The 27,691-nt window shown below is 38.8% G+C and overlaps 2 protein-coding genes across 2 annotated transcripts; one reads left to right on the top strand and one right to left on the bottom strand.

The window, feature by feature from the left end:
• Positions 1-14,540: 14,540 nt before the first annotated feature.
• On the top strand, positions 14,541-24,012 carry CPSF160 (cleavage and polyadenylation specificity factor 160). The gene is made up of 22 exons (XM_079063991.1): positions 14,541-15,057; positions 15,285-15,437; positions 15,767-15,920; positions 16,009-16,141; positions 16,242-16,387; positions 16,489-16,769; positions 16,848-16,899; positions 16,973-17,215; positions 18,336-18,464; positions 18,596-18,673; positions 18,782-18,919; positions 19,005-19,099; positions 19,192-19,391; positions 20,279-21,009; positions 21,087-21,167; positions 21,239-21,304; positions 21,399-21,476; positions 21,576-21,797; positions 21,888-22,019; positions 22,095-22,271; positions 23,033-23,589; positions 23,709-24,012. Exons 1-22 carry the CDS (start codon positions 14,720-14,722, stop codon positions 23,821-23,823), a joined length of 4,299 nt encoding a protein of 1,432 aa, XP_078920117.1. The 5' UTR covers positions 14,541-14,719; the 3' UTR covers positions 23,824-24,012.
• Positions 24,013-25,091: 1,079 nt separating this feature from the next.
• Positions 25,092-25,523, bottom strand: LOC145130107 (zinc finger A20 and AN1 domain-containing stress-associated protein 10-like). The gene has a single exon (XM_079064960.1). The coding sequence runs from the start codon at positions 25,521-25,523 to the stop codon at positions 25,092-25,094; it is 432 nt and encodes a 143-aa protein (XP_078921086.1).
• Between the last annotated feature and the right edge of the window lie 2,168 nt (positions 25,524-27,691).

Here is a 27,691-nt window from a genome sequence, read left to right as displayed (position 1 = left end):
ATATCAAGTTTCCTAAAATAAAACAAACTTTCTTTTAACCGATTAATCCAACAAAATTCGTTTTATATTAATAAGTTAATATATATCCGAAATTCAGTTTTAAGCATTGTTACATTATATTCGGTTTTGGCTGCTTGCTGATACTACATATGGGGATGATAGTTTTGAAATTGAAATCGATAAGCAACAAGAGGATGACAGTGGGGTAATTTCTTTGTTTTAGTAACAGTGAAATCATGTTTCAAAACTAATATTTGTTTTGTGACTTTGTTAAATGTTCTTTTTATGTGTAATGTGGTTTTCTTTGTTATACTTATTTGCTTACAGGTAGAAAAAGTTGTTGCTAATAATGTATTTCCTGCTTCTACACATATAAAACATGGGAAGCCACATAAGTTACAGGTAGATTTATATATTGTTAATGTTTCGGTAATAAATGTTAAACCCATTTGTATGTTTTTTTATATTTAGTTTATTTGATTTTTAGTTTTATTTCATTTGGTTTGGTTTGGTTTATTTTATTTTGAAGTTTGGTTTGTTTTTAGATTGTAAAACTATCGAAGTTATTATGTTACTTTTCTATTTTCTTTGGTGGTTATTTCCATATTTGCTAGAGAAGTCACCGGAAAGGAAAGTCGAGATGAGTGCGTATACGTTTAGCCAAGCGTCGTTTAGAGTTTAGAGTCGAGAGTCGAGACCCACGATTAGAAATAAGTGTGGGGTGAGTCAAGAGAAAGGATAGAGTTAGAGAAGGGTTATTTAAATTCTGCATTTGGAAGAGTCTTAATCCATTAAGATATTGGGGTGAAATGCCAAAATTAATAAAGAAGAAAAATGGGCAGTTTCAGTTTTTGTTCGCTCAGTTTTCATGTCGTGAGGCCTTTATCCTCACGGCGTGAGCTCGGTTATGAAGAGTTTTAGAATCTACGTTTTCGCGCTTTCACGTCGTGATCCTTATTACTCACGTCGTGAGTATTCTATTTTCACAAAAATGATGCCTTTTCATTCATATTTACTACATGGTTCACTACCATTCTGTTTGGAGTTATCATCTTATTATGACTCGTTTTCTCTATTATGCAATGTGGCGTATGCTTTCCCACATTGTTCTTCACCATCATGCGATTTGCACCACATTTGTTGAAGATTGAAGTTTCGATTCCATGTTTGTTGGTAAATTACAAGATCAAGATCCAAGTTCCTATTTAGAAGAGGTCCATTTTCAAGATGCACATTTCATCCACATATTGGAGTTCGATCACGCCTCTACTATCCCAGGGGAGTCTGTTCCTTTTTCTTCCTTTTATTGTTTTTAATTTATTTTATGCATACAATGAGGGCATTGTATGTAATAAGTGTGGGGTAGGGGGTCGAAAAAGTAAAGAAAAAGTAAATTACTAGAAAATTTAAAATTAAAAAAAAAATTCATAGGTTTGAAATAATAATCTAATAATTTAATCTAGTAATAGTTTGAGCTTAAGTTGCTAGTGTTGCATGGGATGATCCGATGAGAGCTCAAATGTTTAGTTGAGCCAATATACGTTATAGTGCATTTGTGGCCCCCTTTATTCTAGTGAAATCATGAGACAAAAACACAACCTCGCTTAGTTTGAGGGATGCAATATGTTTAGCAGCATGTACCTGAAATGTATCCAGGAAGACTAATACTTTAACCAATAAGGGTTGAAGTGGAGCACCCCTGCTTAAGCATGTAGGGTTTTTGAGTGAAAAGAGTGAGTACATGTAAAAAAAGAGAAATTACCAAAAAGTGAAAAGTTGAAGAATTTTTGGAGTAATCAAAGTTGTAACATCCGGATTTCCAGGTATGATAAAATGAGATTATTTTCTAAAGTTATGAGGAGTGACTCGACGAGTTGGCGTCCTAACTCGTCGAGTAGGATCGGGACTTGGTGACGTGGAAAATGAATGGACTCGACGAGTCGACAAGCTGACTCGCCGAGTCAGCGCTGTTGGCAGAAACCCTAAATCTTTCGGGCTTAGGCCTATTTAAAGGCACTTATAGCCTCCTTGTCCCTCCCCACCAGTGTCTTCGTCCCGTGAGAGAAACCCTAGAGTTATTGTGAGTTAGAGAGGAAAGAGGCTAATTGGTGGTCATTTCTTTTAAGAAGAAGGTCAAGAGTGTTGCAAGGATCTCAGAGGAGAGTTGGTGGATCAGCTTCATCTTCATTCAAGCTTCAGATCTGGTACAAGCTCTTGTCTCTCTAGTGTTTGAATAGATTTCCTTTGGTTGTTGAGTTAGGGCTTGTATCACCTTTTGGATGGGGTTTTGAGTTACTGCTACTATGAGTTACTTCGATAGTGAGTAGGTAGCAGCGAGGAGCTTATGAGTGGTCTTCTGGAAGGTAGCATGTGTTCAGCGAGATATAGGGTACTTGTGATCTGGGATCCTAGGAGGAGGACTTGGGGTGAATACTAATGCGGTGTGGAAGGTAGTATAGGGCCCGTACTACTGGAAACACCGGATCAGTGATCAGTCCAAGTAAGAATCCTTAGGATACTAAGGAACGAGTAGGGTTGAGTTATCGAGTGCGAGTATACTCGAGCGAGTCTCTGATTTCTTTTATGTTGTGTTTCAGAGACATTATGGTGGGTACGCGCCACACTCCAGAGAGCAGCGGTGTTAGCGATGATGAGATTCGCAGGATGATTCATGATGAGGTGGTAGCAGCCATTCGTGCTGAGATACCAGAGATGTTTGGGTCTATCAAGACCACGCTTATTGAGACATTTGACGAGCGGTATGCTGCTCTTACCGATGTTGCTGTTGCTGCGGCCACCACAGCCGGTGCCGCTGCTAGGCCACAGGGGGGTGATTCGTTGCTGTATCGGGAATTCAGCAACACGAAGCCACCAGAGTTTGATTGGACTCAAGATCCGATAGCCGCGATGAGATATATCTCTGACATTGAGGGATGTTTCTACACATGTTCTTGCCCTGAGCATCTGAGGGTACGGTTCGCGCTGAACAAGCTTCGCTTGGGAGCGAAGGACTGGTGGAAGTTTGTTACGGCAGAATTCACTCCTGCAGAGATTACAGCGGTGACCTGGGAGAGGTTCACCACCATGTTCCGAGATGAGTATGTTCCCCCGGTGGAGAGGGAACGGTTGGCGCGGGAGTTCTTGTCCCACAAGCAGGGGACAGAGTCCGTGACTGTGATTACACGGATGTTTTCATGAGAGGGCGTTGTTTTACCCTGAGCATGTGTCTACCGAGCATGCACGTATGAGCCGATATCTGAGCATACTGAGGAGGGACATTCGTGAGTTCGTGGCGAACTCGACATACCGGACATTTGCTGAGCTCCAGGCGAATGCCCGGAAGAGGGAGATTGAGCTAGAGACTCAAGCCAGGGAGGAGGCCGAGTTTCAGAGGAGGGATAGGCGGCCGGTATAGTCTCAGCTGGCAGCCAAGCGGGCAAAGCCCGCTGATTCGAGATCTGGAGGTCCGAAGGGCCGCACTTGCGGGAAGTGCGGCAAGAGCCATGAGGGGGTGTGCAGAGCGGGGGTGTGCTACAAGTGTGGTAAGGAGGGACATTTCACGAGGGATTGCCCCAAAGGGTTTGCAGTTTGCTTTCACTGCAACCAGACTGGCCATCGGAAGGCCGAGTGCCCACAACTACTTCAGGGATCAGCACAGGGATCTGCACCTGCTGCTAGAGCTACCGAGGTCCGGCCAGCGAAGGCTCGCGGGAGAGCCTTTCAGTTGACAGCGGAGGAGGTCCGCGCAGTGCCTGATGTCGTGGCTGGTATGTAGTCTTTTATTTACTTATACTGAGTTGAGATATTGTGCTTATACTGTGGTATGCATAGGTACTTTTCTTGTGTGTTCTGTACCTGCTTTGGTGTTATTTGACTCGGGTGCGAGTCGATCTTTCGTGTCATTAGCGTTTATCCAGCACATCAGTACCCAGCGAGAGGCGTTGAGTCGACCTCTACGAGTTTCTATAGCTGATGAGCGAGCGGTTTATGCTACTGATGTGATTCGAGGATGTGTACTCGAGATTTTCGGTGTTGAGTTCCCGATAGATCTAGTACCGATTGTGATGGGGGATGTCTGTGTCGTCGTGGGCATGGACTGGTTGAGCCGATTTGGAGCTGTTATAGACTGCGAGCGACAGGTAGTGACCATACGAGACCCTAGTTGGGGAGTACTTACGGTGTATGGCGAGGGTACTCGATCTGGGTCAGCATTTTGTTCGGCTTCCAGAGCGAGACAGAGTCTACAGCAGGGTTGTAGGGGGTTTGTAGCCTATGTGATGAATACACGAGATGCCGCAGAGAGGCCGAGTTCTGTCGGTGAGGTACCGATAGTGCGATAATTCCCGGATGTTTTCCCTGAGGAGTTTCCGGGTGTGCCTCCCGAGAGGCAGGTGGAGTTTCGCATCGATTTGGTTCCGGGGGCAGTGCCAATTGCCAAGGCACCCTATCGTCTTGCGCCACCAGAGATGCATGAGTTATCCTCGCAGCTGCAGGAGCTGTTGGGGAAGGGATTCATCCGACCGAATAGCTCGCTGTGGGGAGCGCCGATCCTTTTTGTCAAGAAAAAGGATGGTTCACACCGGATGTGCATCGATTACCGGGAGTTGAACAAGTTGACGGTCAAGAACCGTTATCCACTACCGAGGATCGACGATCTGTTCCATCAGTTGCAGGGAGCGTCTTGGTTTTACAAGATAGACTTGAGGTCTAAATATCACCAAATGAGGGTGCGTGATGAAGACATCCAGAAGACGGCGTTCAGGACTCGTTATGGGCATTACGAGTTCGTGGTGATGCCTTTTGGGCTCACCAATGCACCAGCGGCGTTCATGGATCTCATGAACCGAGTATGCAGGCCGATGTTGGATCGATCGGTGATTGGGTTCATCGATGACATTCTAGTGTATTCGAGATCCAGAGAGCAGCATGAGGAGCATATGAGGGAGGTCCTTGGAGTTTTGAGATCGGAGAGGCTTTATGCCAAATTCTCCAAGTGTGATTTTTGGTTACGAGAGGTCCAGTTCTTGGGGCACCTCGTTAATCAGAATGGGATACTGGTCGATCTAGCCAAGATTGAGGCTGTTATGAGTTGGGAGGTGCCGAGATCCCCCACCGAGATCAGGAGTTTTCTGGGATTGGCCGGCTACTATCGGAGATTTATCAGAGATTTCTCCAAGATTGTCGTTCCCCTCACCAGATTGACCCGGAAGGGTGTTGCCTTTATTTGGGGTCCCGAGCAGCAGACCTCGTTTGAGACTCTTCGCCAAAGATTATGTGAAGCCCCGATGTTAGCCCTTCCGGAGGGAATGGAGGATTTCGTGGTGTATTGTGATGCGTCTATATCGGGGTTGGGTGCGGTGCTTATGCAGAGATGGCACGTGATAGCATACGCATCGAGGCAGCTGAAGCCTCATGAGACGAGGTATCCTACCCACGATTTGGATTTGGGGGCAGTGGTGTTCGCCCTCAAGATATGGCGCCATTATTTGTATGGGGTTCGGTGTACCATATACACGGACCACAAGAGTTTGAAGTATCTGATGGATCAGCCCAACCTGAATATGCGCCAGAGGAGATGGTTGGATGTGGTAAAGGATTACGACTGTGAGATCCTGTACCACCCGGGCAAGGCTAACGTGGTAGCCGATGCCCTGAGCCGCAGGGCGGAGAGTGCCCCGATTCGAGATATATGTATGAGGATGACGGTGATGACTCCGGTATTGGATACCATTCGAGAGGCCCAGGCAGAGGCTGTGAGACCGGAGAACCGCAAGAGGGAGCGGGTGATTGGACAGGTGTCCGAGTTTGTGACGGATAGCCGGGGGCTTATGACTTTTCGTGGCCGGATTTGGGTGTCGTATACGGGCGGGGCACATAGCACTCTGTTAGAGGAGGCGCATAATTCGAGATTTTCGATCCATCCCGGGGCCACTAAGATGTATTTGGACCTGAAGAGAGACTACTGGTGGCCCTGTATGAAGAGGGATGTTGCATGGGTAGTAGAGAGGTGCTTGACCTGTCGTCGGGTTAAGGCCGAGCACCAGCGTTCGCATGGAAAGTTGCAGCCATTAGAGGTTCCCCAGTGGAAGTGGGAACATATTTCTATGGATTTTATCACCAAATTGCCGAGGACCGCGAGGGGTGTAGATGCAATTTGGGTGATTGTGGACCGACTGACGAAGAGCGCTCACTTCCTTGCTATCAGTGAGAGCTCTTCTGCGGAGAGGTTGGCAGAAACATATGTGAGAGAGGTGGTGTCGCCGCATGGAGTGCCGATCTCGATTGTGTCAGACCGGGATGTACGTTTCACTTCCAGGTTCTGGAAGAAGTTACATGAGGAGTTGGGTACGAGATTGCACTTCAGTACTGCTTATCACCCACAGACGGATGGCCAGAGTGAGTGAACGATTCAGACGCTCGAGGACATGCTTCGGGCATGTGTTATGGACTTCGGGGGAAGTTGGGACACATACCTACCTTTGGCTGAGTTTTCTTACAACAACAGCCACCATTCGAGTATTGGTATGCCTCCTTTTGAGCTTTTGTATGGGAGGAGGTGTCGGACTCCCATCTGTTGGGGAGAGGTAGGACAGCGAGTGATGGGTAGCACTGAGATAGTGCTTAAGACGACTGAGCAGATACAGCAGGTCAAACAGAGGTTACTAACAGCACAGAGCCGCCAGAAGAGTTATGCGGATAGGCGGCGATCTGAACTCGAGTTCCAGGTTGGAGACCTTGTACTCCTGAAGGTGTCTCCTTGGAAATGAGTGATCCGATTCAGGAAGAGGGGCAAGCTGGGTCCCCGATACATTGGTCCTTTCAGGGTGATCGCCAGAGTGGGCAAGGTAGCATACCGTTTAGAGCTACCCGAGGAGTTGAGTCAGATCCATGATACCTTCCACGTATCCCAGTTGAGGAAGTGTATAGCGGATGAGACGACGGTAGTGTCGCTAGAGGATATTCAGGTGGATGCGAGCCTAAATTACATTGAGAGGCCGATCGCGATCTTGGATCGGAAGATCAAGGTTCTGAGGAACAAAGAGGTGCCCCTGGTTCAGGTCCAGTGGCAACATCGGAGAGGGTCCGAGCTGACTTGGGAGCCGGAGACGGAGATGCGGGAGCAGCATCCAGAGTTGTTTGCAGAGTGAGACTTCGACGGCGAAGTCTTATTCTAGTGGGGGAGAATTGTAACATCCGGATTTCCAGGTATGATAAAATGAGATTATTTTCTAAAGTTATGAGGAGTGACTCGACGAGTTGGCGTCCTAACTCGTCGAGTAGGATCGGGACTTGGTGACGTGGAAAATGAATGGACTCGACAAGTCGACAAGCTGACTCGCTGAGTCAGCGCTGTTGGCAGAAACCCTAAATCTTTCGGGCTTGGGCCTATTTAAAGGCACTTATAGCCTCCTTGTCCCTCCCCACCAGTGTCTTCGTCCCCTGAGAGAAACCCTAGAGTTATTGTGAGTTAGAGAGGAAAGAGGCTAATTGGAGGTCATTTCTTTGAAGAAGAAGGTCAAGAGTGTTGCAAGGATCTCAGAGGAGAGTTGGTGGATCAGCTTCATCTTCATTCAAGCTTCAGATCTGGTACAAGCTCTTGTCTCTCTAGTGTTTGAATAGATTTCCTTTGGTTGTTGAGTTAGGGCTTGTATCACCTTTTGGATGGGGTTTTGGGTGCATCCAAACCCTTTTTCTAATTGTTTTGTAGATCTGGACCTTGTGAGGTCCAGAGAACCAGAGAGTAAGTAACTTTGAGTGAGTAACTTTGGAACCATGAAGCTATGAAGCTTCAATGGAGTCATAATGGTGTATAGAGCAAAATACACCATGCATGAGCCCCAAGTTCAGACCTTTACGTGACTTTTGGGTGTTAGAAGGCCAGATCTATAAGTTAGAGAAACAGATCTGACCTCATAAGGTCAAATGAGTATTGCCATGGAGGAAACTCGCTGAGTCCATAAGGGGACTCGACGAGTCGGATTGGGTTGCCCCGCGATTCGTGATCAATGGTAACCCGTCGAATGAAAGGCTAACTCGACGAGTCGATTGAGGCCTTATGAGGATTTAGAGGACACACATGGACTCGCCGAGTCACCCGAGTGCACTCGACGAGTCTGGTCAAGTTGGACCGTTGAGTGGAGTTGACTTTTGTTGACTTTTAGGGTTTGGTCAACTATTGGACATGTGGACCATTGGAGGGGTAAAATGGTCTTTTCCCCTTCTATGAGATTATAGGAAGGGATTAGTCTAGCCTTGAGAATCGTTGTTAATTAGAGGTAAATTACCTTATGTGATTAGGTGGAGGCTAGAGCAGTACTTCGAGTTCGAGACTTACCAAGATTACCCGAGGTGAGTCTTCTCACTATACATTACCTAAAGTGGTAACTATGTGCAGACCGGAGGGTCTTATGTGTTATGTGTATGTTGGAGTTTATGTGCATTGTGATATATGTATGTTATGTGTTATATAGACCGGACCGGAGGGTCCTACGATTTAGACCGGACTAGAGGGTCCAACGAGCTAGACCGGACTGGAGGGTCCAACGAGCTACGGGACTGGAGGGTCCCGCTGAGACACATTGACCAGAGGGTCATACCGAGTTATAGCCTCGAGTGGCTTATGTGTTGTATATGGTATTTTGGGGAACTCACTAAGCATTTATGCTTACCGTGTTATGTGATATGTGTTTCAGGTACCAGCGAGGATCGCGGGAAGGCGCTGACATGATTTGTACACACTGGTAGAGGATTATGTGTTGAGATTTTGGGATATGTTTTATTGTGATGACATTTGATACATGAGATTTTGAGAATATTATATGAGTTTTATTATGTTTGAAAAATGAAAAATTGTTTTAAAATTTACGTCGTTACAAAAGTATAAAGTTTGAAGATCAAAGATCAAAAATTCTGAAGAATTAAAAAGTTGAAGATACCAAAAATCACACAAAAATGTGGTGAATTCAAAGAAATTGAAGATCAGTTATCAAAGAAGTAAAGAATTCAAGAGCTCCATGTTGTGGTATTTAAAAGTTGTAATTTCTAGATTATGTATGCTTGGGTAGCTTTACAAAAATACATTGATGTTAGAAAGTTTTTTTGAGGATGGATTCAGAGGGATGCATAAAATGAGCGTTGCTCAAAAGAAGTGGGTGAGTGTTTATGAGGATTGTGAGTAGAGATGGCAAAAAAACCCGTACCCAACGGGTACCCGAAACCCTAACCCGAGTTGACCGGGTAAATCCCCGAGTTGACCGGGGATGGGGACGGGGATGGGTATTACACGAATATAAAAAGCGGGGATGGGGATGGGGATGGTTCTACCTGTTGGGTACCTATACCCGTACCCGAAACCGGCCCCGATGGGTACCCGATATATATATATATATATATATATATATATATATATATATATATATATAGTATTAATTATGTTTTTATTTTTAATAATGCATAAGCAAATGTTCAGTAGACAAAATAAGGTTTTCTAACAATCAAACGTATAGTTTTGGGAAGAATTTTTATGTCTTTTTTTTGCAAAGAATGATTTAATTGGTAACCTTGAATGTTATTGTTCGTGTTTGAAGACATTCAGTGATTATAGTGTTTTATATTAGTTCTATTAGTTTTTGTTTTGTTGGTTAATATATAATTATGAGTTATTTTTCATAAAAGTTCAAAAATTTGTAACGGGGAAAAATCCCCGATTACCCATTGGGGATCCCCGATACCCATTGGGGATGGGGATGGGGATAGATTTCTAATCCCCGATGGGGATGGGGTCGGGTATGGGGATAGGTATGGGGATTCGGATATGGGGATGGGGAACACGAAACCCGGTATACCCGTACCCATTGCCATCCCTAATTGTGAGTATTTAGAATTAGGGGGGTCTTTAGGAAAATTTTAGACACGAATACATGCGTTGAGGTCTTGGCATAATGGCTGAGCTTGAGTTGGATTGTTCTATGTGATGTTGGTGATGAAGGTTTGAGTTTAAAAATAAGTAGATTTGCTTGAGGGCAAGCAAAGAATAAGTGTGGGGTATTTTGATATTGCCATATTTATACATGTTTTTAGGCAATATTTACTTATATTTTTATTAATATTTTGGTTATTTGCATAGAATAATGGTACTTATAAGCTTGAATTGTTCTTTGCAGCCAAATAAAAGCATTTTTGGAGAAAAGGACTAAAAATGACGAAACATGAAACTTTGGAGGCTTGGAGATTAAAAGAAGAAGAAGCTTACGTAATCAGCTCATATTCACGTCGTGAGGTTTATGGATTCACGACGTGAGCACGAATCTTCCAGAAGATAAACAACGCGAAGATGAGTCCTTGTCCAACACGTATATCTCATATTCATGTCGTGAGACATATCTATTCACGACGTGAGTGCGGAAAAATCAGAAACTATATATACTCTTGCTCATTACGACTTGAGGGACTTTTGGCTGATTGAGAGAGTTCCTGGAGACGAATTGCAGAAGGAGAAGTGGTCTGGAATTGGTTTTCAACACCAAAGGAGAAGAAGAGTTCATATTAGCTTAAAAATTTGGTACACTTTAATTATGTTTTTGAGTATGAGTTATTTGAGTTTGTTTGCTAGTATGTCCAGCTAAATCTAGCTGCTTCTGTTAGCTAGATGAAGCTGGAACTCATGGTTTCAATAACTTAGTTTTGATTTACTTGTTGGTTATGACTTGTGTTTGATTGATTGAACCTAGCATGTTTGATTAAATACTTGATTGCTTTAAATTCTTGTTCTATGTAGTTAGTGAATATGAAGCTGCATGAATTTGAATACCTAATAATTCAGTGAACACTAGTTTATTAGAGCTAAGATTAAACCAATCTTAGATAAGTAACTGAACTATTGAATTAGGCTGTGTTACAGAACTCATATTATGACCAATAATGTGTTTTTCAAATCAGTCTTACATAGCTCCAATTCCATTAAATAATTGATTATGTGTTAACTATTGTGTGACCATACATAGATTTACATGAATTAATTCATGTTAGTAGATTTAGAACTAAATTGCTAATACTATCTTAATTGGTAACCAACAATAATTGTCATAGCTAATTTACAAACCATTGAGGGAAAGTGGATTCGAACTAACAGAAGTGTTTTGTTTAGGGGTGAGCATATTAACCGAAAAACCGAACCATAACCAAATTAACCGATATAACCGAACCATTTTAACCAAACCATTACTAAAATATATGGTTCGGTTTCTAATTTTGATTAACCGAATATATATAGTTCGGTTATGGTTTTCATAAAAAACCGAACCATTATAAACCGAATCGAACCAATAATATTAATAAATATTTTTAATATAATATAATATTAAATATATGGTATGTAATTATATTAGAAATTGAAAATTTAAAGGGTAATTATTTGGAGTTAGATAAGATAAGTAATCTTAAATCGATACTACAGTTATATATACACAATCATTCGCTTTTTATAATGATAGACTTTGTGTTTTTCAATTTTTATAGAAAAATATGTTTATTTTTATGTCATCTTGGACCATTTTGGTTAACCGATATTAACCATAACCGATTAAACCCGTTAACCAAAACCAATATTAACCACTACCTAATGGTTATCGAAATACATTAACCAATTGTAATGGTTATGGTTCGGTTTTGACCAATAACCGAACCAAACCGCCCCATTCACACCCCTAGTTTTGTTTACTGATTGAATTTGTGTTAAAGAATTAAGTTCATCTAAACTTGCAAAATTAGATAAATCCCCTTTCTTTGTTAGTAATTAGGTTAATTTAGTAGTAGATAGATTAATTAGTCAAAACCGTTCCCGGTGATCGACACCCGACTTACCTGACTATTCTATAATTTGACTATGTACACTGCCTAGGTGCAATTAGTTAGTTAAGTTAGTTAGTTTATAAATATAAAATTAGGTGTAGCTATTTGCACACATCAATATGTTATATGTATACTGGGTGGGGCCTGATGACTGACAGATCTATTACGAGCGGGGCGCGATGACGGGCGGGGCCCACTATATGTTTGATATGTATGATATGTGGTATTTTGGGGAACTCACTAAGCTTTGTGCTTACAATTTTCGGTTTATGTTTCAGGTACTTCTGGTTCGAAGGGGAAGAGTACGAGATGATTGCAGTGCACACACCACATTGTTCCGCATTTTACAGGACTCTAATGTTTTTGAATGTTATTTGTTAAACTCTGATTTTCTATGGTTTTCATGATATTGTGTTGGATGATGGTTTCATTAATTTAAAAATCGAAATTTTTAGTCTTAATTTTTGCGACGTTACAAGTTGATATCAGAGCCTTAGTTTGAGGGATTCAGGCATACTCTCGGTGTGTTTGAACTCAAAATGAGGGTTTGGTGGAATTTTCCAAAAATAAATGTTTTATAAAAAAGGTTTTCTAATAAAAGAAAAAGGGTGTGGTGCATGCAGTCGACCGAGCTCAAGTAAGTTTTCTCAAAATAACCAATGTCGACCCAAGGTTTATTATATCAAGGTGTTAGATGTCAGCGTGACTCTTGCATGTGTATGTGTTGGTATGCTTGGTGGGCGGGGCCCAATGGGTAGTCTGTATGCTATTACTTGTTATACTTGTATGTTTGAATGTTGGGTAGGGCCCGTTGTGAGAGTTAGGGCGAGGCCCGTTATACTCAGTGGGCGGGGCCCGTTATGCGAGTTAGGGCGAGACCCGCTATACTCAGTGGGCAGGGCCAGTTATGCGAGTTAGGGCGGGGCCCGTTACACTCATCGGGCGGGGCCCATTATATGTTTGATATGTGTGGTATGTGCTATTTGTGGGAAACTCACTAAGCTTCGTGCTTACGGTTTTCAGTTTATGTTTCAGGTACTTCTGGTGCAAAGGGGAAAAGTTCGGGGTGATTGCAGTGCACACACGACATTGTTCCGCTTTTTCATGATAACTCTGATATTTTATGATGTATTGATACATTTGTTCCACCTGGGATTTATGATGATGTTTGGATACTATTTTTATTAATTTAAAAATGAAATTCTTGGGTCTTATATTTTAGACGTTACAAACGTCTTCATAACCACAACCTAAGACCACCATCAACGTTAGACCAAAACCATCATCATCTCCCAGTTCAACAAGATACATACGTGCATACATATATAAAAAAGGATGCCAATTTTGTTTAGCTGCAACGAGACACACCTATAAGATAGAAATGCACATACGATTCTTGATCCACATCCACCGTAGTCATCGTTTCGCCGACAAGAGTAAAAACTCGATGTCAACCATTTCTTATACCCCTAGGAAAACCAGATTTGGGAATGGCGGCGACTTCACCCAAAATTGAACCGGAGGAGATGGATATGGACAAGTGTGACAACGAAGGAGATGAATAAGGTCAATAACGATGCTTGATAAAGGTTATCGACAATATTAAGGAAGAAATCAGAAAGATGAAGATGAAGTGGAGAGGGGGTTGGGGTTTTGATTAATGGGGGCAAAATTACATAAATGGTCCTTAGGTATATGATATTTTTCATGTTTGATCAAGGACAAACTTGTCATTTTTAAAAAAGTAACAACTCGTGGTTAGATTTAACGGTAATATCGACAAAACCAAAGGACCAGATTTGTCCATTTTTGGAAGGACCATCTTTGTAATATCGACAAAACACAAGGACCAAGTTTGTCCATTTTCTTGAAGTTGGACTATATGTGCCTATTTCGGAACCATTTATGTAATTTTGTCTTAAAAATAATATTTAAAACATTAAAGAGAAAAAAAAAAATAATAAGGGTATCAAGGACCATAACCGAAACAAAATTATACCACATGGATGCTCAAGGTTACAATTAAAAAAATGGACTCGATTCAAAACGACTAATAGATGTGATAAGTACGGAAAACATTTCATATGAAAAAACATTAATAAGAGTCAATATATTTATCATGATAAGTAAGAGGAACTTAGCCTAATGTTGGGTATATACAACCTCGATGAACGTAAAAACACAATTAGGTGGTTCGAGGCTTGTAATGTACTTAGGTTGTTGACGTGATGTGAAATTGTTATTCATATTTTATGAAGATCGAATCTGATATGCAAAAGTCAAAAAATTCGAAGATTCAAACCGTTCTAGAAGATTATACATCCGAGTCAACATATGCATTGGGTTTAACTCGACCGAGTCCGTCAAAATCACGCATTGAGACAAAAAAAAGTGACTCGAGGTCAATGGTCAACAAACAAAGTTTAAATCACACATTTTGGTATACCGCTGATATGACTCGGTCGAGTCACTTTTGCCTTATGATTTCACTCGGTCGAGTCGGGTATTACTTGGTCTCCGTCAATATTTCAAAACAAAGTTGATTTATTTTGAAATGTAATGGCCGCCGGCCAATTTGATTACTCCGAAGAAAAGATTAGTTATTTACTAAAATTCTCGTGTGGTATTTTTGTAGTATTCCTACGCGATTTCACAAACCACTAATTAGCATATCTAAACAATAAGAACATCAGAACAAATTTAAAAGCTGAAGTGAAATAGAAGTACATATGTTCTTCCCTGCCCAAACGTCGCAGGGAGGTTTAAGCTCTTAAAACCCTAGTCACATATTGCACGATCCTCTCTCTCGCCCTCCCAAAGCAATCCTACATTACACAAATCATCGTTGAGGGTTTAATACACAGACAAAATGAGCTACGCAGCGTACAAATTGATGCACCCGCCCACCGGAATCGACAACTGCGCTTCGGGATTCATCACGCATTCTCCCGCCGACTTCGCTTCCCGCATTCTCCCGGTTCAGACTGAAGATATCGACCCCGTCTGGCCCTCCACCCCGACTCCAGGTGTCGGCCCTATCCCAAACCTCATCGTGACCGCAGCCAATGTTCTTGAAGTATACACCGTTAGGGTTCAAGAAGACGGTAATAATACTAATAAGGATTCTAGCACCGTATCTCAACCACAGCGTGGCGGTGTCATGGCTGGTCTCTCTGGTGCTTCACTAGAACTCGTTTGTAGTTACAGGTACTGTCTTTATTCTCAAACTTATAGGATAACATTAAGTTCAGCTGGTGTAGTGAAAACGACCATTGCAATTCAGCAAATAGATAGATACATTTTAGTTGCGAGCTTACTTCATCTATTTCATTATTAATTTTCATTGTTTCTAGGTGACACTCCCATACATTTAAGAAGAGAGACGCATTTTGAATTTTGAGATCGGATGTGCTAAATTATATCTTGTAATACAGGTTGCACGGCAACGTGGAATCAGTGGGTGTGCTGTCTTCTGGAGCAGAGGAGCGGACAAGTGGTAGAAGAAGAGATTCTATCATCTTAACATTTGAAGATGCAAAAATCTCTATTCTAGAATTTGATGATTCAGTTTATGGACTTCGTACAAGGTGAGTTACACATCTTCAATCTGGAATCTCATCAAAACTTGACTTGGTTTGTTTGCATACATTTTCATCCTCACCTATCATGCTTTGGACGATATACTTCTCTAGTATGATCTTCATGTATACTTGTGAACACTCTAAGATTCAAATGATTTTTCTCTTTTGAACTTTTGATCATAGATGCATTAGCTTCTGTTCGATGATTATCGAGTCAAATAGATTTTCCATTGGTGTTACTGTGTCGGGCACAAGCATATTGCAGGTTTCATGACAGATCTGTATATTTGGACCTCTAACCATAACAACATTGATTTTCCTCCTTTTTTTTCCAGTTCAATGCACTGCTTTGAGGGTCCACAGTGGGTTCATTTGAAAAAGGGCAGAGAATCTTTTGCCAGAGGGCCGTTCATCAAAGTTGATCCTCTAGGCAGGTGTGCAGGGGTACTTGTTTATGGCCTACAAATGATAATACTCAAAGCTGCTGAGGTCTATTCTGCTACTTTATACATTATCTCTGTTGATTTCATCTCAGATCACTCAAAATTGATTTTCTTTTTGTTATTTTGGATGGTAGGCTGGTGGTTTGGTGGGAGATGATGGTGGTTCTAGTGGTGGAGGCTCAGTTTCTGCCCGTATACAATCATCATATATGATTAGTTTACGGGAGTTGGATGTCAAACATGTCAAGGATTTTATCTTTGTTCATGGTGAGAACCTCTTTATATGAGTTATCTGTGGAAATATTGCTTTCAAACACAGATTCAAATACATTTTTCAGTTACGAGTTTGATAACATTCAGTTTATAGGTTATATTGAACCTGTTTTGGTCATCCTTCATGAGAAAGAACTCACTTGGGCTGGGCGCCTGCCACATAAGCATCATACCTGTATGATTTCTGCACTTAGTATCAGTACCACTTTGAAGCAGCATCCACTCATATGGTCTGCCACTGTAAGTTCTAACCCCACAATTGCGACTGAATCAGTCACTATATAGTTACAGTTATTTGTTTTTTTGTGTTTCTACTGAATTTTTTATGTTGTGTGTATCAGAATCTTCCACATGATGCATATAAGCTTCTTGCTGTGCCCTCTCCAATTGGTGGAGTTCTTGTAGTTTGTGCAAATACAATTCATTATCATAGCCAGTCAGCATCATGCATATTGGCTTTGAATAATTATGCTGTTCCCATGGATAGCAGTCAGGAGATGTCAAGATCAAGTTTTAGTGTGGAGCTTGATGCTGCAAATGCAACTTGGATATCAAATGATGTTGCCATGCTGTCAACAAAATCCGGTGAACTACTTCTGTTGACACTTGTACATGATGGCCGGTAAGTAATTGATATTATTTTTTATATTCCCTTTTGTTGAACTAATGACAAATAGTTTTATTTTTTTAATCTTTGCAGTATGGTGCAGAAACTTGACCTTTCCAAATCTAAAGCTTCAGTATTAACTTCGGTCAGTCATGGTGACATAAGCATATATGTTTCTCTATTTTTGCAATATGTGATGAGGTTTTATCGTATTACAGGGAATCACTACTGTTGGAAGCTCTTTCTTCTTTTTAGGGAGTCGTTTAGGGGATAGTTTGCTAGTGCAGTTCCATTGTGGGGCAGGGTCCTCAATTGTAAAGGAAGAGGTTGGTGATATTGAAGGCGATGTTCCATTAACAAAACGATTAAGAAGATCTTCCTCTGATGCTTTGCAAGATTTGGCAAATGATGATGAACTTTCCTTGTATGGGTCAGATCTGAACAATGCCCAGTCTGCCCAGGTTATTCATTTCACAACTTTTTACAAATTTGTTTCCCTGAGTTTATTCTTTTCTTTTATTTCTCTGAGTTTGTCTTCAATTTAAATAATATATTTTGAACATTATTTATCCTTACAACACTTTTTCCGGACAACACTTAGTGACTGTTTCCTTTTTGACTTCATAGGCTTAATATATTAAGCACTTAGTCCAGACAACTATACGTGCTGTTTCTTTTTTACTTAACTTGGACATAATAATGGCTTAGGGGCTGATTCTTTTTGACTTAGTGGTCTTAATAAGTTAATCACTTAATCTGAACAAACTATACATGGCATGGCTGTTCCTTTTTGACTTAATGTGGGCAAAATGACTTAATGGGTTATACCAAAAAGCCTGTCTTAATGTATCATGACTATTAGCATGTACCTATTTGTCTTTCTTCTTTTTTACTTCCAACTCTCCTCATGTTAAATTGTTAAAAACTTAAAATGGATGAATTTTGTGATTTTTTAACTATTAAGGGTAGAATGGTCATTTAGTCTCATTCAGATGGTTTGTTCAGTTCAGAAAAGAAACAAACAGACCTTATGTATACTGCACTTTATCCAAATAGACTTCATTACCCATTTGGCCACTTTATCATTGCGGGTTATTTATGGGGAAAAAAAGAAACAGACCCTCATGGGTTAAGCCAAAAAACTCGGCTTAATGTATCCACACACCAACCCTTAACATATTTGCCCCTCCTTTTTCCTCCCAACTCCTCTTAGGTTAAATTTGATGAATGTTGTTAAACTTGGATGCATATTGTGAAATTTTATTTGTTGGAATATACGGGTGAAATGGTCATTTAGTCTCATCTAGACGATTTGTTCATTGTAGAAAAGAAACAGACCTTTTGTATACAACACTTTCTGACTCTAGCCAGACAGACATCATCACCCATTCAACTACTTTACCCATACATGAGTTAATGGGCAAAAAGAAACAGCCTCTTAACGGAAAAAAGAAAAAGAAATAGGGGCGTGTAAATGGCAAGGCATATACATATTCTTCGTTTTAAGCCATATATACAGCATGCAATATAATAACATTTCCTTTTTTTTTTTTTTTTTTTTTTTTTTTAAAAACTATGCAGAAAACATTCTCGTTTACTGTAAGGGACTCATTGATTAATGTTGGCCCCTTGAAAGACTTCTCTTATGGTTCACGAATGAATGCTGATCCAAATGCTACAGGGGTTGCTAAACAAAGTAATTACGAACTTGTAAGTTGTCTCTTTCTGTTCATTAATGACAATTACTTTTGTTATTTTCCTTCTTTTTTACTATTAATACATCAAATACTTAAAAGTCTACATCACTCCAGTTCTTATTTATGCTCTTAACATATCTCCAGGTGTGCTGTTCTGGTCATGGAAAGAACGGCTCTCTCTGTGTGCTTCAACAATCTATCCGTCCAGAAATTATCACCCAGGTCTCCCCATTTCCTCAAAGAACCTCATACTGTTACTATACTCTCACATTCGTGTGATTTCACCACACTAATGACTAATTTCAAAAAGTCAATATTTTCATTTTGTAGGAAGCTATACCAGGTTGCAAGGGGCTTTGGACTGTCTACCACAAAAATTCGCGCAATCAACCTGAACATTTGAAAACAGCATCTGAAGATGATGAGTATCATGCATATTTAATCATCAGTTTGGAAAGTCGAACAATGGTAATATTAATATGGTCAAATCGCACACATGTAAAACATGTGACTATTGAGTATTGGCTAAATTTTGTTTCTATTATGTGTGCAGGTATTGCAGACTGTTAATAATCTTGAAGAGGTGACTGAAAACGTGGATTACTTTGTTCAAGGAAGTACCATTTATGCTGGGAATCTTTTTGGAAGGTGAATTTATATCATTCATATGTCATATTTGTCATGTTCATAGAATGTTAATTAGTAGTTAATTTTTATAAAATTTTGTAACTTTTTGTTAGGAGGCGAGTCATACAAGTGTACTCTTGTGGTGCTCGAATTCTTGATGGTGCTTTCATGACTCAAGAACTAAACTTCCGACCTGCAAATTCTGAAACTGCTGCAACTTCTCCCAATTCTTCCTCAGTGGCATCCGTCTCCATTGCTGATCCGTATGTATTATTGATGATGACAGATGGAAGTATTCAGCTTCTTGTTGGAGGTACATTTGCTTTAATAGTGATATATCCATGCTTTTCTATACATCAATTACAATTTTGGCCCCCTGAGGTTATCATTTTTTTTGGTTTTGGTCCTAAGAGAAACAGGCTTGCAATTATGGTCCTTGGATTGTTAACCTGTTAATCTCTTTACAACACTATCTTGCCCTTGGACCAAACCTGAAAAAAAACAGTGTACTAATTTCTCTTAATTTTCTTATTAAACTTTTTTTTCTAAAATTATAACGTGTTTTATTTTAAAGTTATAAAAAATATAACTTTTTAAATTATTTTACATTTAAAATGACCATTTTCCCCTTGGCTCGCTGTCCTTTTTTTTTTTTTTTTAATTTTCTAGATGCTAATGTCTTGAATATAAATACATGTGCATCAAAATATGTTTTTGTAAATAATCAATGTGTTAAAAAGTTAGAATTTCGCAAGTTGTATTCGTATCCAAAACATTAGTATTTACAAATATCAGAATAGAAATGAGCAAAAAATGTTGGTTGGCCAATAATGAAATGGTCATTTTAAAGGTAAAATAATGTAAAACACTATGCTTTTTAAGATAGTCAAAAATAAAATATGCTATAATTTCAAAATTAGTTTATTGATAAAATAAATTGAAAATTACGATTCTGGTTTCTGTGGCATTCTGTTTTTTTCAGGTTTGGTCCAAATTATCAGCTGAGTGGTTAGATTTAACAATTTTAGGACCAAATTCCTTATGAAACATGAAACTAAAGACCAAAAAATTCAGATTTGGACCAAAACAGAAAGTTTTTGCTGAATACAAGGACCAAAATTGTAATTTCTCATTGGCTGTGGTAGGTTTTGCATGTTCTTCAAGTAAATGTGAAAAATCTGTTGTTGTTGATGCTTACAGACCCCACGACATGCACCATGAGTATCAACAATTTGGCTGCATTTCAAAGCTCCAAGAAAGCAATAGCTTGCTGTACACTGTATCACGATAGAGGAACAGAGCCATGGCTAAGAAAGACAAGTACAGATGCTTGGCTTTTGACAGGTGTCAGTGAGGCAATTGAAGGACCCGATGGAACACCTCAGGATCAAGGCGATATATACTGTGTAGTCTGTTATGAAAGCGGCTCACTTGAAATATACGATGTCCCACTTTTCTCTTGTGTTTTTTCGGTTGACAGCTTTGTTTCCGGAAGAATCTTTCTTGGAGACAACTTATCCCTGGAACCTTCCAACGATAGTCACAACATCAACATGAACATGAAAGTTGTTGAACTGGCCATGCACAGGTGGCCAGGGGACCACAGCCGCCCTTTTCTGTTTGGAATCTTGGCTGATGGGACGATTCTTTGTTATCATGCTTACTTGTATGAAGGAGGTTCCGAAAATGCTTCTAGAAGCGAAGTGGTTTCTTCTGTTGAAACCTCTTCATCAAACCCTTCAAGGCTTAAAAATTTGAGATTTTCACGTGTTTCTTTGGATACGTACACAAGAGAAGAGATGTCAGCAGAAACCCCGTTTCCAAGAATAACAATGTTTAAAAATGTTGGTGGTCACCCTGGGTTCTTCCTCTCTGGTTCAAGACCTGCCTGGTTTATGAAATTTAGAGAGCGGATTCGCATCCATCCCCAGGCATGTTGTAAAATCACAAAATTGCCCTTCTTTTCATTTTCTCAAATTTCTTCTGACCATGTTTTTTAAATTTACAGCTTTGTGATGGATCAATTATTGCCTTCACGGTTCTTCATAACATGTACTGTAACCATGGGTTCATCTATGTTACCTCACAGGTCAGATAGCAAAACTTTTTGTCTTTTCTTCTTTCATCTTCTAACAAATAATGCATGGATTTTTCTTTTAGGGTACATTAAAGATTTGCCAACTTCCATCTTTGCTATCATATGACAACTATTGGCCAGTACAAAAGGTCTTTGTCAGTCTGTAACTTAATCATTTACACATATACTTCTATTGGATCACTATCAACAGTATCAAGTAAACATATCTTTGTTTATTGATAGATTCCATTAAAGGCCACTCCACATCAAGTAACATACTTTGCCAAGAAGAACTTATACCCGCTTATAGTTTCTGTTCCTGTGAGTGAATTCTCTGTTTTAGCATTTGGTTTGTTTTGTACAAGTTCTTAATATCCATATTATCGTGTTAATATTTGTTGGTTATTTTTGCAATTGCAGGTGATAAAGCCTATAAACCAAGTCCTATCATCTATGGTTGATCAAGAATCTGGTCACCAAATCGAGCATGATGTTTCAAATCTTGATGGTACTTATACTGTAGAAGAATTCGAGGTCCGGATTTTGGAACCAGAAAGTTCTGGTGGGCCATGGCAAACTAAAGGAACAATCCGCATGCAAAGTACTGAAAATGCACTAACTGTGCGAGTCGTTACATTATCTGTAAGTCCAAACCATTTTTATTCTACAATTGCTCATGTCATAAACTTTTATTATTATTATCGTTAATTGTTCCAAAATTGTGGTTCATAGAATACAACCACCAGAGAAAACGTAACACTTTTGGCGATAGGGACAGCTTATGTGCAAGGGGAGGACGTGGCTGCAAGAGGGCGTGTTCTTTTGTTTTCCGTTGAAAGTAGCACTGAAGTTTCACAGCCAGCGGTACTAGCTTAGCTGTCATTGTTTAATGTGTGTTGATTTTCTTTTGACATTTTTATATTTGTTTCTGGTTTTAAGGTTACAGAGGTGTACTCCAAAGAAATGAAAGGTGCCATATCAGCTCTAGCTTCAATCCAAGGCTATCTGTTAGTAGCTTCGGGCCCCAAAGTTATTCTACACAAATGGACAGGTTCCGAGTTGAGTGGGGTCGCTTTCTTTGATGCTCCACCACTCTATGTAGTCAGCTTAAATATTGTAAGTCATCTTCTACGTCTTTAAGTTTTGGTCCTTGAGTAGATAGATGATTTATTCAATTTTGATCCCAAAAAGTATTCTCTTGCGAATTTGGTCCTTATTATAGGTTTTTGTATTGTTTTTGGCTTCTGTTCCTAGTGAAATGGCTATATCACTTTTTTTTTTTTTAATAAATATTTCTTAATTTCAACATTTTAAATTATTATTATATTACTTTGGGCACACCAACCCCACCCCCACCCCCATCCTTGTAATATAATAATAGTTTAAACTTGAATTACATTTTGTGTCCCTAAGTATATCTTTTTTATTTCTTTGTTTTTTCATTTTTTTCCCGGAAAAGTTCTCTTGCAAGTTTGGTCCTTATCTGAGGTTCGTGTAACATTTTCCAAGTAAAACGACTCTTTTAGGTCCTTGAGGGATAGCTAATTTTTGCAGTTTTGGTCCCAAAAATATAATTATTTTACTTGGAACAACCACCAAAAACTTTACAAAAATCTCAAATAAGGACCAAAATTGCAAGAAAACCTTTTAGGACCAATATTTTTAAAAAAAATCAGCCATACTCTTTGGGACCACAAATGTAATTTACTCTAGTTAAAATGTAAATTTAAAAAAGAAAATCAGAAAAAGGGTAATTTGGTAATTTTACTTGGAACAGTGACCAAAACCTTCAAATTTGCAAGTAAAAAAAAAAAAAAAAATCAAACTTGCAAAAAATAGTCTAATTTGTTGGTATGTTAATGATTTTTGATTATTAGGTAAAAAATTTCATCCTGCTTGGGGATATCCACAAAAGTATATATTTCCTAAGTTGGAAAGAACAAGGATCTCAACTAAGTCTACTAGCAAAAGATTTCGGATCCCTGGATTGTTTGGCAACAGAGTTTCTAATCGATGGAAGCACCCTAAGTCTGATGGTCTCAGATGACCAAAAAAACGTACAGATATTCTATTACGCACCAAAAGTCTCCGAGAGCTGGAAAGGCCAGAAGCTTCTTTCTCGGGCAGAGTTTCATGTCGGGGCCCACGTCACCAAATTTCTACGCTTACAAATGCTTCCCACCTCCAACTCCCCTCCATCAGATAAAACCAACCGTTTTGCACTTGTGTTTGGGACCTTGGATGGGAGCATCGGGTGTATTGCGCCTCTTGATGAGCTGACTTTTAGGAGGCTTCAGTCTCTGCAGAAAAAACTAGTGGATGCTGTTCCTCATGTTGCTGGTTTGAATCCCAGATCTTTTCGCCACTTTCATTCCAATGGAAAGGCTCATCGCCCTGGTCCTGATACCATTGTTGATGCTGAACTCCTCTGCCAGTAAGTTTCTTCTTTACCATGTTTTTGCTATTTCGTTTAATTATTAATTTTTCTTTTTCAAGATTTTGTAGTTGTTGGACGTGTTATATTATGCATTTTTGTATGTTTTGTTTGTGCAGTTATGATATGCTGCCTTTTGAACATCAGCTTGAGATTGCAAACCAGATTGGGACAACACGTTCTCAGATCATTTCAAATTTAAATGACCTGGCTCTTGGTACTAGCTTCTTGTGATTATTTATGATTATGATGTTTCACAGTTGACTTGGTTGCTTTTAAGTCAACTGATTTAGTGTATGGATTGGAGTTAAATTAATGATGTAGTGGGTCGTGTACTTGTGGTAGATGAGTTTGATGTAACATATATAGGGCTCGTCAAATTGAAATTTCTATAATTTAACATGGGGGTTTAAGTGAGGCTCAGTCATCCGTGTCACAAATTATTTATAAACAACTTTTTAGTGACCCTTTTACATTTTTTTTAGAACAAAAATAAATAAAATTTAAGCTATTATATGCTTCTTGTGATTATTTCAAAAAAAAAAAAAAATGCTTGTTTTTATAGTATATTACTGAGAATGAACTTCAACATCAAAATTTTGATATTTATGTTAATAAAAAGTATTTCACGAAATCCATCGACAAAATAGAAGATTATTTAGTTCGGTAGAATTCTAAAAATCTGTTGCTAGAAATTTAAAAATGATTACAAATTAATTGTAGCTATTTTCATGCTTTAGAGTGGGTTTTTTCCTACTTCATTTTCCTTCTTGTTCTTCCTTGGTAAATAATGTTGTCGTCACACTCTACAAATAACCCATCACGGATATTTTATCTTCTTGTATCACTACTTTTATTTATAACATGAGATCTTAATCTTATTATAAGATATACTAAATTTATGTAAGATATAAGATTGGTTCGAGCATACATCTCTAAACAATATGTAAGACTCCAACATGCATGCATGCCCACTTAGAAGAGGTTTCAATTTAACGAGACGATAACATGTTTCTTAAGACCTTAAGAGATGATACATGCAAATCTAATTATCATGTTGAATACTTGATTTTCTTTTAAAAGCCGATTTAAGAAGTAAACAAAAAAGACCCTATTGATTGAAGCGTGATTCATGCATGCTCTAACAATATGATTATGTTGAAAATTTTCTCATGCTAGGTTTTACAAATTGTAAATTTGGCAAGGGATAAATGCACATCATATAATCTAATATTTTTTTTTAATAATAAACCGAGGTAAAGAAATATTAGAAAGCATATCTAATGAAAAAAAAATGCATGGATTGAATAAAAAGTTAAATCACAGAAAGAAACAATCATATATATACTAATTATGAAGTAGTCACCGAATCCATTAACATCGAAATCAAAGCACCTTAATTACGGAGACTTAATAGTTAGCATTTGGATCTATATATGCATATCCAACAAAATTGAATTTCTTGCTTGCTAATTAAGGAAACTTATAACTCGACTTCAAAATTATATGAACACGAGTGCAGATCGAATTGTAGGTTGGATGTTTTCCTTGAATTGCTTGTACCGATCATATCTGCATCCATGCTCCTCCGGCAACAAATGCACAGCACAGAATCGTCCACCGCAACGACACCTAGACCCACGAATCCCGACCTTATTCTCACAAAAACTCTCACACGACTTGTTCTTCATATCGGAAACTTTATCTTCTTCTTCATCGTCACTTGACACATTAAGACGAATTTCAGGAGTTGAGGCATTATTTGATAATTTTAGAATTGTGATGATTCTTGGTAACGTGGTTTTCTCACTGATTGGATTATTGTCGAAACACATGGAACAGAGGTTTTTAGCCCCCGGAGAACTGGAAAACCCACACCCCTTTTCGCATGGCTGACGCCTGGTGGTTTGGGAGGGATACTCAAGCGACGCCATTTTTAGGTTTCTCTCTCTCAAAAACTATGTGAAATTGTGGGTTGAAATTTGCTTATTTATAGATGCAATGGAGTTTCTTGGATTGCAAGTAAGGGAAGATTGAGTTAAAAGTAGAATTAGAGGATTAGACGATACTGATCTAGAATTTGAGTGGATATAGGAATTACATGCTTGCATGCAGTTTTTACTCCCCGTTTCCTTATTTAATTACTTTAATATTAAACTTTTATATCCATCGTATCATCCACAAATTTACTTTCCTTTTCTATGAACTTTATTAAGACAAAATTAGAAATCTGTGTATTTTTGTTACGACAATATAATTGATTAATTTCTTATAATGTCAATATTTTTTCTTGAGAATACGTTTAATTTTTAACATGATAAAATTTATTAAAAAGTATGTCTATGTTAAACACAATTTTTAAAATTACATTTTGTGAAACAAACGCTAATTTGTAAAAACTTAGAGTGCGTTTGGTTGCGGAAAATTTTTCAGTTTTCTAGTGAAAAATTTCAAATGAAAATGAAAATATGTTTGGTTGATTCAGTTTTCCAAAATTTTCCATGAAAATGAAAGTTTTATGTTGTCCAAATTGTATGTAACTTTGAAAAGTGATTTTTACAGTTTTCCAAAGTTTTTTAAATTTGTAAGATGGAAAATAAAAACTCTACTGGTTTCAACCAAACACGTTTTCTAAAATTTTCATTGAAAACTAAAAATGAAAACTCAACTCTATTTTCTGAAAACTTTTTATTGGAAAATGAAAATTGTTTTCCACAATCAAACGCACCCTTAATGTTTCCATTTTTTGTACCACTACTTAAAAGAGTCTGAGACAAATTTTATGTTAACCTTGAGGAGTAACCTGTAACATAGGTATTCAAGCAGACCAAGTTTGAAAAGAAGAACTATCTAACACACAAAGTGTTTTCTGCATATATGAAAAATAATAACAGCTACAAAAGCCATAAAGGGCAAAACTAAAAAAGGAAACTGCTACTAGATTACTGTTGCACCCACAATATTCAATACAAAAATATGCACCGATTTTTTTTTTCTTTTATACAAAGCATTAAACATTAACCATATAATACATATTAAACATTAAGTTTCCAAAAGATAATTAAACATACAAAAGAAAGCCCACAGATCGTATTTGGGTCGTTACAAATAATATTATATTTAATTAGTAATACAACAAGACTTCAAAAGTTTCCTTTCCTTCCTAAAAGATTTTGCTTACAACATCCTTAGTTCCTGAAAACATGTTAATAAACATACACAATAAGCTAAATGCTTGGCGAATAAAACTAAATTCATGACACTTACATCTCAATACAAAATTTAAAACTATAAAATAAAACCCTTTTATGATTTGTTTCCAAATACATTTCACACATGTCCCAAACCATGGTATTTATGCCAGTAAGGCCACCACTAAAATTATTTTCATCGGTATTACCATCACAAAGACTACCACATCAATTCATTCTCATTTAGTGGTATTACAGTCACCAAGACTACCATAATAATGATTTTATATCCGAGATATTACAATTACTAAGACTATCCCAATTTCATTCCTTTAAAACTTTATCATTCCAACACCAAGTTTGCTAAATTCTATCTTTCACCTCCATATATGTAACGTCCAAAAATAAGACCCAGAAATTTCATTTTTAATTTAATAAAACGGTAATCTAAAACATTGTCATACAACCAAGATAAACCAAAGTATATCACTACATCACAAAATATCAGAGTAAATCACAAAATACGGAATAAAGTGGTGTGTGCTCTGCAATCATCTCGGGCTCTTTCCTTTCGAACCAGAAGTACCTGAAACATAGACTGAAAACCGTAAGCACAAAGTTTAGTGAGTTCCCTAAAATACCACACACCATTCATAATAAACACATACTGGGTCCCCGCCCTTCATCGGGCCCCGCTCGGCATCGAGTCCCACCCGGCCTCGGGCCCCGCCCGGCATCGAGCCCTGCTCGGTTTACAGATCTATCAATCATCAGGCCCTGCCCGATACACATATAAACATATAATCCTACTAACACATACGATAATCACAAAGATAATAGCATACAATAGAGTTATCGGGCCTCGCCCGACATCGAGCCCCGCTCGGTATACATACCAACGCATACACATG

The sequence above is a fragment of the Lactuca virosa genome, chromosome 8, assembly GCF_052849685.1.
Source record: "Lactuca virosa cultivar CGN04683 chromosome 8, Lactuca_virosa_CGN04683_v6, whole genome shotgun sequence".
Classification (NCBI taxonomy): domain Eukaryota; kingdom Viridiplantae; phylum Streptophyta; class Magnoliopsida; order Asterales; family Asteraceae; genus Lactuca; species Lactuca virosa.
This window is presented reverse-complemented; position numbering and strand designations above follow the sequence as displayed.

Excerpts from the sequence above, each read along its gene's own strand:
- CPSF160 (XM_079063991.1), top strand. The coding sequence starts at position 14,720 with ATGAGCTACGCAGCGTACAAATTGATGCACCCGCCCACCGGAATCGAC. Across the intron at positions 19,392-20,278 it reads TATTCAGCTTCTTGTTGGAG|ACCCCACGACATGCACCATG; the intron begins GTACATTTGCTT and ends TGATGCTTACAG. Across the intron at positions 21,010-21,086 it reads GGATTCGCATCCATCCCCAG|CTTTGTGATGGATCAATTAT; the intron begins GCATGTTGTAAA and ends TTAAATTTACAG.
- LOC145130107 (XM_079064960.1), bottom strand. The coding sequence starts at position 25,523 with ATGGCGTCGCTTGAGTATCCCTCCCAAACCACCAGGCGTCAGCCATGC.